This window comes from Schistocerca cancellata, chromosome 4 (assembly GCF_023864275.1).
Source record: "Schistocerca cancellata isolate TAMUIC-IGC-003103 chromosome 4, iqSchCanc2.1, whole genome shotgun sequence".
Taxonomy (NCBI): domain Eukaryota; kingdom Metazoa; phylum Arthropoda; class Insecta; order Orthoptera; family Acrididae; genus Schistocerca; species Schistocerca cancellata.
In genome coordinates, this window is record NC_064629.1 from 668951346 (window position 1) to 668964163 (window position 12818).

Genomic DNA, 12818 nt, shown 5'->3' on the forward strand with positions numbered 1-12818 from the left:
CCCTGAACCCTGGGAAATAAGTAATGTACCCCAGCTGTCTGCATCTAGCGTAATCCATGAAATAGTGCGAACGTGTTCACATGTCTGTGAGCCGTGTAACTAAGGCGGAATGTGGTGACCAACCCACCTAGTGGGGTGTGGGAAACCGCCGAAAAACCACATCCAGGCTGGCCGGCATACCGGCCCACGTCACTAATCCGCCGGGCGGATTCCATCCGGGGCTGGCGCACTTACCCGAGCCCAGGAAACAGCGCATTAGCGCTCTCGGCTACCCCGGCGTGTGCTCTCTTTCAGAAATACTTGATGAATATAGTTTGGGTAATTTTCACGCAGTCAGTTACACTGCCTGGACACACACACACACACACACACACACACACACACACACACTTTCTAACTGCACTACTTGTTTTATTTTGTTAAGCCTTTAAGGAACGAAAGGATATTGGGTTTAACGTCACGTCGACATCCAGGTCAAAAGAGACTGAGTACAAACTCGGATTAGGGAACGAAATCAACTGTGCTCTTTCAAAGAAACCATCCCGGTATTTGCCTGGATCGATTTAAGGAAATCGCGGAAAACCTTAATCTGGATGGCCGGACCCGTGTGTGAACCGTCGTCCTCCCGAATGCGAGTCCAGTGTGTTAACTATTGTGCTACATCCATCGCTCGGTGGTGTTAAACCTTTTAACTTAACCCATTGGCTGCCATGGGGGATCACATACTTTAACCCGCCTCTTAATGCCATTTGTCTGTCTAGGAGAAAAGTAGGTCGTTTAATTCTTCCGTAGGATGTCGTGGTGATCACGGGAGTGCTTCGTGTTCAGCATATACTTGCTTAGGGTGGCGATTCTCCTGGAAAACCTGGAATTCTGTGCGAATTACATTTTACCTGGAAAAATTCAAGGAAATCTCAGGGAATTTCAGGAACTTTATAAATTTAAGGGAATTCTGCGTTTTAACCTATTATTGAAATTTATTTTTGCTGCATTCTATAAATCACCAATTTTAAATGCATAATGTCTCAAAATCTGTTAATTACGTGAACATTATTCCGCATAAATTAACGATGTTTAAAAACTGCGGTTAAACTTCTGCTTATGGCTGGTATATAGCTCAGCAAAAAGGAAAGAAAAATCATTACTGTAGTAAGTCCCCCCCCCCACCTCCTCCCACACCCTCACTATTAATTTATCAGGAGCTTCTTCACACCATCTTCTTCCACACATCTGAAATAATCAGGGAATTTTTTTTTCCAAATTTGAGTAGCCACCCTGTTTCCCGCTCCTCTTATCAAAAATGCGTGAGTTCTGAAGGCAGATCATATGTTGCAGATCGAGACTTATTTTGGTCTTCGTGATTTTTTGGTTGTTTCTTGGTGAGCGTTGATGACGGTATTAGCACTTCTTTTCATGTCAATGCAATTTGCATGGGGACTATGGACACAAATCTCCGTTTGGGCATCGGATTCAAATTTGAAATTTCTCAAAAAAAGAAAATCCCTGCAGTATTTTTCTTAGTATTTGGATGCAAATGGACAGTAATAAGGGAAAAGTATTTTTTAAAAAAAAATAAGTTTATGTAACTCATAATGAGTAGATCATGGCAGCACTTTAAATTTTTGAATTCCGTCAATTATTAGACGAAATACTGCAAGTCAAAATTTTGTTGTCCCTGGAAGCTGTTAGCTAGGCAACCTGCAACTCCGACCGAGCACAGTTTTGTAAAATAGACAGTATTTAGCATTGAAAATGTGTTACATGTGAATGGATATCTAGGGCCGCTTCGATATCAAAATTATACATGCGCTAAAATAGAGTTTAAGTTGCTTGAGTGGTTGTAGAACCCTGAGAAATTGTTGTAACGAAGTTTGGAAACGAGGCGACGGCATTAATTCCGTTACGACCTCATCTCGGCAGACGGCGGAAAGAGTTGCGGTAAAGCCCTGAGCACGGCCGGCGACCACGCCGGCAGGCATCTTATCAGGCCCCCGCCTTTCCCTCTCTGCCGCCGCGCCGCAGATAAAAGCTCCGACCGCCGACAACCTCAACTCCCCCCACCACCCCACCCTTTCCCCCACCAAACCCACTATTTCCCCGCCGGACGCCACGGCGCCTGTCTTACGCCGGCTTCTGTGTTATCAGCTGAGCGGCGTCTTGTAATGTCGCGCATTATCTTCCCTCAGACTCCAGACAAATCGCCAACTGACTCATGGCATGAGCTGTCATACAAGCGATAGGGTCATATTTCTCCGTCAATATGAGATTTAGGAACATCTTACTACGACTGTCTTACAATTAATTAGATACTGAAATGCGCCACGCACTTGATCCCACGAAAGAGAGACTTGTCCAAGCTAAATCGAAGGACTAGCCGAACTAAAGACCTGACACTTTGACGGTTTTTTCCCTTCAGCGAATGACGTAATCCTGTATTTCCGTCTCAGATACACGGTACGTTAATTTTATTACACATATAAGCACTAACTCACTCGACCGCTACGGTCGCAGGTTCGAATCCTGCCTCGGGCATGGATGTGTGTGATGTCCTTACGCTAGTTAGGTTTAAGTAGTTCTAAGTTCTAGGGGACTGATGACCTCAGAAGTTAAGTCCCATAGCGCTCAGAGCCATTTGAACTATTTCTGTTTGACGTACGACCCCATCAACTTTTAACATTCGCTATTCAAGATTACGCCTTCGGAATTGTTGTGTAAATTAGAGAAAAATAGTCACAGTGTTCTTTCTCAGACCGCGAGGGATCTAGCACAGAACACGACAGTTTAAATAACGTGTGTCCTTCCTTCGTTTCTGTTACGTGTATTTTGGGTCAGTCCACTGAAAGATCGCTAATTTGGCGTTTCATACTTCGTCCTTTGTTACCGAAAGATGCTGCTTTTCAACCAAAATGTCTATATTGTTTCGTTTTGTATTCAGTCGATAGAGAAAACTCAAATTAGTCTGGTACGATATGCAGTCCACAGATATTTACTGACAATGACCGCAAAACACAGGACGCGAATAACGCAGGTCAAGAAATAAGCAAGCAGGTACTCTTATACGGACGCATCCTCTCGCACTGACACGGTCTACAACATGCTACAAGTTGTTCAACGTTCTACGAGCTTTCGGCTCAATACTCTTCGACCAGTGCCAAATAGGAACTCACTGTAGTGTCGATACCTTCGACCTCATATAGCCGTGGGCATGTCGTGACGTCACCGGTGAATATTGTATGATTCGGGGATGGGCAGAGCAGCAGCGACGTCAGAGCCAGCATCAAGGCTATATACAGACGCGCGACGATACGGCAGTGAGTTTCCACTTGACACTGACTGCAGAGAACGCCACCGAAATCTCGTGGAACTTTATTACGGCGCTCTTACTTTGGCATTTAATAGAAATACACCATCTGCCTGTCAACATAAATTTCACTGTATCTATGATTAACGACGCGTTTCAATAGCAAGTACCTAAAAATATATAGTATTGAGCAACTGAAGTGGATAAACTGCTGCAGCCAGTCTTTAAGCCCTCAGAAACCAGTTTCAACTCCGAAACGGGTCGAATACCGTAAAAATTGTAAAGTACGAACTCGACTCAACCGACAAAGTTTGGAAGTATTTTGGAAAGAGACGCTCGAGTTCTCTGGCAGTTAGTTACAGAGTAACTTGTGTCTTATTTGGATACATGCCTCTATTCAGACATGGTGCTTAGCGCTGACAATACTAATGCCCATTATTACTCATCGTCCTCACGCTTCCATTCCAAGCTGCGCGGTTCTGCCACAGGTTTCTTTTTCCGACAACATTACTTGTAAGTTAACACTGATAAACAGCACTACTCATATCTTTATTCATTAAGAGTTGGACGATGTGCAACTCATATACTACAATTGACAATTGAACTGGGACGCTATACTGAGTTGTTCTCGCAGCAACAGCCGTCACATAATAGCACTTTTGCATCTAAGTTCATAGGCGCCTATGCGAAAGCGAATCCTTCCGTGTAAGAATGGAAGGCCAGTAAACCCCCGATTCTTCAAAGAATCAAATTGCAGCTCGTCGTCTGACTGAAACCAACGTCCCCGCATGTCTTTCTTCAAGTCGCCAAAGATGAAAATCACACGGTGAACGATCCGGGCTGTACAGAGGATGTTGGAGTGTTTCCCAACCAAATCGCGGAATCGAAGCCTTCGTCCGATTGGCAGTGTGAAGGCGGGAGGGGGTGGGGGGGGAGGGTGTTATTGCACACAGTATGATTCCGTCCGAGAGCATTCCTGGACGATTTGACTTTATGGCGCGTCGCAGTTACTGCAAAGTGTCTTCATAGAGCTGCGCATTGATTGTTGTTCCACACTCGAGGAACTCGACGACAAGAGAGGCCTTGTTGTCGTAGGAGTGTGTGATTACTTTTGAATGGAACCATCCATGATCCCATTGTGGTTGGTGTTCGGCCCTCATTTGACTGCCCATTATAGATCGTATATGGACATCATCACACCGTAGGTGGATACATGGATGCGTACAGCCACATTCTGTCGGTTCATCTCCAGAAACTATTGCAGATATTCATCAGTCACCAACGAGATTAAGTTGCTTCCGTTATAGCTAGCCACTATCGACGGGTTTTCGTCAGGCAGTAAACGCCTAGTGTGAAAATTCGTATTCGAAGCCTGAACAAAAAACTGTTAGTTACAGTAATCCAAATTCAACTTCTACAGATTACATAGTTCTCCTTCACTGTGCTAGGTTTGATTAGTGAGTACATCTGTAACTACCGAGCCATGTATCATACCCGTACATCACTGAAAGTTGAGTATCTAACTGAATTATTTTAACTAATACTATTTACTTGTTTACCACTCCGTTGCTAATCTTATCTGCGTTCTAGTAAACATCGCTCTGTGACCAAAACAGTTGCTAGCGTACAAGCAAGCAACCTTGTCAGCAACTAGTCTCTTTTGGTAGGGATTCGCTTCCTTCTTCCCTTTTTTGTTGAGCACGAGCCTTGCTTCAGAGAGTACAACTGATCCACCACAGACCATGAGTTCTTACACCAAAATACTTATAATTTGTCTCGGAATAACCTCAGAAATTTTGTCGCCGGAGTTAGAGTTCATCCCGTATACATACCGGGTGTCCCTCCTGTGGCCCTTCAGGCGTATTTTCTCTGATGTTGGCTGATATTTGCAATTTCGTTTTTTCAGTGTGTAGCTGTAGTCAGCCCAAACACATAATGTTCAGCCCATCTTTCTTGAGATGCACAGTGTCGAAGGAAGCGTTGATTTCTTTCCCGTTACAAACAAAATTACACTACTAGCCATTACAATTTCTACACCAAAAAGAAATACAGATGATAAATGGGTATTCATTGGACAAATATATTATACTAGAACTGACATGTGATTACATATTCACGCAATTTGGATGCATAGATCGTGAGAAAACAGTACCCAGAACAACCACCTCTGGCCGTAATGACGGCCCTGATACGACTGGGCATCAAGTCAAACAGAGCTTGGTTGGCGTATGCAGGTACAGCTGCCCATCCAGCTTCAACACGATACCGCAGTTCATCAAGACTAGTGACTGGCGTATTGTGACGAGCCAATTGCTCGGCCACCATTGACCAGACGTTTTCAATTGGTGAGAGATCTGGAGAATGTGCTGGCCAGGGCAGCAGTCGAACATTTTCTGTATCCAGGAAAGCCCGTACAGGACCTGCAACATGCGGTCATGCATTATCCTGCTGAAATGTAGGGTTTCGCAGGGATCGAACTGAAGGGTAGAGCCACGGGTCGTAACACATCTGAAATGTAACGTCCACTGTTCAAAATGCCGTTAATGCGAACAAGAGGTGACCGAGACGTGTAACCAATGGCAACCATACCGTGAAGCCGGGTGATACGCCAGTATGGCGATGACGAATACACGCTTCCAATGTGCGTTCACCGCGATGTCGCCAAACACGGATGCGACCATCATGATGCCGTAAACAGAAACTGGATTCATCCAAAAAAATGACGGTTTGCCATTCGTGCACCCAGGTTCGTCGTTGAGTACACCATCGCTGGCGCTCCTGTCTGTGATGCAGCGTCAAGGGTAACTGCAGCCATGGTCTCCGAGCTGACAGTCCATGCTGCTGCAAACGTCGTAGAACTGTTCGTGCAGATGGTTCTTGTCTTGCAAACGTCCCTATCTGTTGACTCAGGGATCGAGACGTGGCTGCACGATCCGTTGCAGCCATGCGGACAAGATGCCTATCATCTCGACTACTATTGATACGAGGCCGTTGGGATCCAGCACGGCGTTCTGTATTAACCTCCTGAACCCACCGATTTCATATTCTGCTGACAGTCATTGGATCTCGACCAACGCGAGCAGCAATGTCGCGATACGATAAACCGCAATCGCGATAGGTTACAATCCGACCTTTATCAAAGTCGGAAACGTGATGGTACGTATTTCTCCTCCTTGCACGAGGCATCACAACAACGTTTCACCAGGCAACGCCGTCAACTGCTGTTTGTGTATGAGAAACTGGTCGGGAACTTTCCTCATGTCAGCACATTGTAGGTGTCGCCACCGGCGCCAGCCTTGTGTGAATGCTCTGAAAAGCTAATCATTTGCATATCACAGCATCTTCTTCCTGTCGGTTAAATTTCGCGTCTGTAGCACGTCATCTTCGTGGTGTAGCTATTTTAATGGCCAATAGTGTATGTTTAAAACGGCACTTTTAAGTGCCCAATCGATAGAGTGGTCCCATAATTCGTCTAGTTCATTTTTTTTATCGATGTGTATTAACAGGGAGAGTAAAACACGAAGAATAATCAGTAGTCCAGCAGCGATTGAGCAGCGCTGCTGCGTGGCCCTAGCAGACAGAGCGGTGCTGTCGCTACTGGACTACTGTCGTTCTTCGCGTTCTGTTGTCCCTCTAAAACTAATATGCAACTAGACGAATTTGCCAGCACTCTATCGAACGGGCACGTAAAATTAAGCTTTAAATTCATTTTGTCTGTAACGAGAAAGAAACCGACGATTTCCGTCGACACTGGACTTCGCACGAAAGACGTGATGAGCTGTATTTGTTTGGGCTGACTCCAAGTATGCACTGCAAAAACGAAATTGCAAATGTCTACATCTACATACATACATACTCCGCAATCCACCATACGGTGCGTGGCGGAGGGTACCTCGTGCAACAACTAGCATCTTCTCTCCCTGTTCCACTCACAAACAGAACGAGGGAAAAATGACTGCCTATATGCCTCTGTACGAGCCCTAATCTCTCTTGTCTTATATTTGTGGTCTTTCCGTGAAATGTAAGTTGGCGGCAGTAAAATTGTACTGCAGTCAGCCTCAAATGCTGGTTCTCTAAATTTCCTCAGTAGCGATTCACGAAAAGAACGTCTCCTTTCCTCCACAGACTCCCACCCGAGTTCCTGAAGCATTTCCGTAACACTCGCGTGATAATCAAACTTACCAGTAACAAATCTAGCAGCCCGCCTCTGAATTGCTTCTATGTCCTCCCTCAATCCGACCTAATAGAGATCCCAAACGCTCGAGCAGTACTCAAGAATAGGTCGTATTAGTGTTTTATAAGCGGTCTCCTTTACAGATAAACCACATCTTCCCAAAATTCTACCAATGAACCTAAGACGACTATCCGCCTTCCCCGCAACTGCCATTACATGCTTGTCCCACTTCATATCGTTCTGCAATGTTACGCCCAAATATTTAATCGACTTGACTGTGTCAAGCGCTACACTACTAATGGAGTATTCAAACATTACAGGATTCTTTTTCCTATTCATCTGCATTAATTTACATTTATCTATATTTAGAGTTAGCTGCCATTCTTTACACCAATCACAGATGTTGTCCAAGTCATCTTGTATCCTCCTACAGTCACTCAACGACACCTTCCCGTACACCACAGCATCATCAGCAAACAGCCGCACATTGCTATCCACCCTATCCAAAAGATCATTTATGTAGATAGAAAACAACAGCGGACCTACCACACTTCCCTGGGGCACGTCAGATGATACCCTCACCTCCGATGAACACTCACCAACGAGGACAACGTACTGGGTTCCATTACTTACGAAGTCAAATGTCGGACGAAACAGAGAAAATGCGCCTGACGACTCTTAGGAGGGACACACAGTACAGTGGACGAAGACAGTGGGTTGTTACTGACAAGGGAACCTCCCCGTCGCACCCCCCTCAGATTTAGTTATAAGTTGGCACCGTGGATAGGCCTTGAAAAACTGAACACAGATCAATCTAGAAAACAGGAAGAAGTTGTGTGGAGCTATGAAAAAAATAAGCAAAATATACAAACTGAGTAGTCCATGCGCAAGATAGGCAACATCAAGGATACTGTGAGCTCAGCAGCGCCGTGGTCCCGTGGTTAGCGTGAGCAGCTGCCGAATGAGATGTCCTTGGTTCAAGTCTTTCCTCGAGTGAAAACGTTGCGATCTTTATTTTCGCAAAGTTATGATCTGTCCGTTCGTTCATTGACGTCTCTGTTCACTGTAATAAGTTTAGTGTCTGTGTTTTGCGACCGCACCGCAAAACCGTGCGGTTAGTAGACGAAAGGACGTGCCTCTCCAATGGGAACCGAAAACATTTGATCGCAAGGTCATAGGTCAAGCGATTCCTCCACAGGAAAACACGTCTGATATATTCTATACGACACTGGTGACGGCATGTGCGTCACATGACAGGAATATGTTGTCGACCCATGTAACTTGTACACTTGGCGAATGGGTAAAAGATTCTTCTACCTTGCCCGATTTAGGGCATGAAAACAGAAGAGTTTGTCACATGAACTGCAACAAATGAATTCAACAGTTTCACAGTCGCACAGTTTTCCCTGTGCTCTGTCAAAACATGTGCTTTTAACGTTTTCAAATATTTCCATGTGTAGATCGTCAAATCCTGCATATGTCCAAGCAAATTTGAACATATCCTGGAATTTTGGAGAGCGAAGTTGATTATGTGTGAGTGCCTGAACTTTGATAATTGTCTGAAAACTTAAACTTTTTATTCGAGGGAAGACTTGAACCAAGGACCTCTCGTTCCGCAGCTGCTCACGCTAACAACGGGACCACGGCGTCCCTGAGCTCACACTATCCTTGATGTTGCTTATCTTGTGCATGGATAACTCAGTTTGTATATTTTGCTTATTTTTTTCATAGTTCCACACAACTTATTCCTGTTTTCTCGATTGATCTGTGTTCAGTTTTTCAATGCCTATCCACTGTGCCAACTTATAGCTAAATCTGAGGGGGGTGCGATGGGGAGGTTCCCTTGTGAGTACTTCAACCTTAAAGTTCAGTAACAGTATGTTGACAATGACAGTTTAGTAAGATAAATAGGGACTTACCGTTAGGACGCACTGGTGACTGGGAGAGATGAAGTCGAGCCCGCGACTTCCGCTACCGCTGAAGCACTTCTTGATGTTCTGCATGAACTTGCGGCGGATGGCCTTGAGCGAGTAGACGCAGAGCGCGCTGGAATCGGCGGGCTTGCTGGAGACTTCGCCCTCGCTGTGGTCGCTCTCGGAGAAGACGGCGAACAGCACGTCGTCCTGCGCGTTGATGCCCAGGTCAGAGGCCAGGTCGGAGCCGGGCTTGCCCACGTACGCGGCCTGCACCAGGTTGTACGGCCTGCCGCCCTCGCTGATGCAGTCGATGGGGATCTCTGTGTACGAGTAATAGTTCTCGTCGTCGTGGCAGACGCGCACCAGCTTGGAGATGAAGGGCGACGGCGACGTGTGCTTCATCTGCGTCGTGAGGAAGTAGCTGAAGCCCTCCGAGCTGAAGCCGTACACGTAGTGGATGGGGTAGCGCTCGCGCGCCAGCGAGTTGACGAACATGCGCGTGCCCGTCGTGACGGCCGTCTCGGCGATCATGAACATCTTGTCGCGGTCGAGGCTGCGCGACGACACGGCTGGCACCTCGGACCGGTACGGCGAGTTGCCGGTGTAGGTGACGCCCACGTACATAACCTGCGTCACCGGAGGGTTCGGGGGCCCCGGCGCGATGAACGCCACCGTCGACGCCGTCGAGTTGTTGGCGACGACCGCCTCGCGCACCACCTGCGAGACGTCCGAGATGTTGTGCAGGTTGCGCACGGAGCAGATGCCCTGGAAGATGCTGCCGCACACGACGAGGCGCGTCGTCGTGTAGTCGATGACGAGCGCCTTGTTCACGTTGTCGGTGAGCTTCTTGACGACGGTGGGCGGGCAGTCGAGCACGGAGCACTCTGGCGAGTCCTCCTGCGGGCCCGTCACGTCCTTCATGACGAGCTGCAGGTCGGGCGACAACTGGTACAGCCGGTTGACGGCGCCCACGAACACGCGGCCCGTGTTCTTGTCGACGACCAGGTGGTTGAAGCGCTCGGTCGCGTCGTCGCTGAAGGTGCACACGATGTTGGCCGCGGCGCCGCCTAGCCCCAGAAACAGCCCCACGCCCAGGACCGCTAGCAGCGCTCTCATCTTCACAGCGTGCGTCACGTCATAGGACCTGGAACACATCCACACTTCCAATATAAAATTCAGTTGCAAAGCGATTTAGAAAAGATTGCTGTATGGTGTGGCAGGTGGCAGTTGACGCTAAATAACGAAAAGTGTGAGGTGATCCACATGAGTTCCAAAAGAAATCCGTTGGAATTCGATTACTCGATAAATAGTACAATTCTCAAGGCTGTCAATTCAACTAAGTACCTGGGTGTTAAAATTACGAACAACTTCAGTTGGAAAGACCACATAGATAATATTGTGGGGAAGGCGAGCCAAAGGTTGCGTTTCATTGGCAGGACACTTAGAAGATGCAACAGGTCCACTAAAGAGACGGCTTACACTACACTCGTTCGTCCTCTGTTAGAATATTGCTGCGCGGTGTGGGGTGTGGGATCCTTACCAGGTGGGATTGACCGAGGACATCGAAAGGGTGCAAAAAAAAAGGGCAGCTCGTTTTGTATTATCACGTAATAGGGGAGAGAGTGTGGCAGATATGATACGCGAGTTGGGAGTTGGAAGTCATTAAAGCAAAGACGTTTTTCGTCGCGGCGAGATCTATTTACGAAATTTCAGTCACCAACTTTCTCTTCCGAATGCGAAAATATTTTGTTGAGCCCAACCTACATAGGTACGAATGATCATCAAAATAAAATAAGAGAAATCAGAGCTCGAACAGAAAGGTTTAGGTGTTCGTTTTCCCAGCGCGCTGTTCGGGAGTGGAATGGTAGAGAGATAGTATGATTGTGGTTCGATGAACCCTCTGCCAAGCACCTAAATGTGAATTGCAGAGTAATCATGTAGATGTAGAATTAATTAAACCTATACACAATCAGCAATAATTGTACTAAAGTAAGTTTCTATATTCCAAGGTTAGAAATGTCATAATCGTATCTACCAACACATTTTAAAAAGAGCCGGTCCCTGCAAACGACGAAAAATTTCAGTTTTTGCTTTTTTGTTTACTAAACCAGTAGATACTAGCAATTCGCAAAAGATCTGGCACTACTGGCAAATGATGTGTTCAAGGCTACTCTTCAATCTGAAGTACTCGAAATAATATCAAAAACTTTCATTTCAGATTTCATTCCAAAAATGGAAATGAAGCCAGTTTTCAATGTTGAAACACCAGCTCCTCGACTGACCAATAACTAACAAAATAAGATTGTTAATTAATTTAAAAATCTATGTGGAATAAAAACCTGGAAACCCGAAAACAAAGGGAAAAATTGTAAGTGGCAGTCATGTAAAAACGAGAAAGATGGAAGAAAAGTAATAAAACTGTTATTTCAAAAGTAATCACCATAGCTGTTACTACATTTATCCCACTATAGACAACACACTCAGCGCTTTCATGGAAAAATGCGGTTGCGGTTGTCTACGGAGGCATGACTGTACCCAGACGTGCATTTCTCCGTCCGACGTAAATCGCGACCACGAATGTGTTTCCGCAGGGCCCGCCCACATGTTGCTTCGGTTGTTTGAAACACGCTGCATAATTTTCAGTGGGAAGCCGTAACACATCCTCCATACAGTCCTGATTTCGCATTTTTGGAGAACTGGAGAAAGACATTCGTGGTCGTTTTGCCTGGGACGAAGAGGTGAACATCTGGGTATAATCATGGTTTCGCAAGGCAACCGCAAATATTTTTCCATGAAGGCTCTGACCGTCTCGTCCTACAGTGGGATAAATGTAGTAACTGTTATAGCGATTACTTTTCAAATAATAAAATATTTACTTATTTTTTCCATCCGTCTCTTTTTTTCGTTTCACCACCGCTTATAATCTGAAACACAACGAAACACGTGGTCAAACAACAAGAAATCTCCCGATGGATATCAAATTCGAAAACTACGACTACGTTGTTAAATCTGAAGCAACGTAAGCAAGCGAAACATTATTCAAGTTGAACACGAAATCAACAACAACTGCAGAAGACAGACAGAAGAATCATCATAACAATCATCAGCAGAAAAACACCATAGCGGTAATGCAGATTGTTGCCTAATGTCATCCTTGAAGGCTATGATAGAGACATTCATCGATAGCTTGGGATTTTAACCGCATTAGAGGTGGCAAGTTTACTTATTACTTTTTATTCAAGGACACCGTCCCGAAAGACTTCGTAACCATAATGAAGTGGTGTATCCGGAAAATGCGTCAGTAATGGATACAACGTAAAATTGGAGGATTACTTTTTCTGCCGTATAGCGAGATATACAGAAACCAGATTAGTGAAACAACTACTTTTGGAAAAACAAAAACTGGAATAATAGGTTTTAAAGAGGT

At 45.6% G+C, this 12818-nt stretch overlaps 1 protein-coding gene across 2 annotated transcripts in view; it reads right to left on the reverse strand.

Annotated features, from left to right (window-relative positions):
• LOC126183438 (plexin-A4) overlaps positions 1-12818 on the reverse strand; it is a 963020-nt gene that overhangs the window by 720842 nt on the left and 229360 nt on the right. For both annotated transcript variants that reach the window (XM_049925426.1, XM_049925425.1), the window contains one exon: positions 9395-10535. In XM_049925426.1, coding sequence (XP_049781383.1) covers positions 9395-10507 — 1113 coding nt within the window. In that variant the 5' untranslated portion in view covers positions 10508-10535. The remainder of the gene's footprint in view (positions 1-9394; positions 10536-12818) is intronic.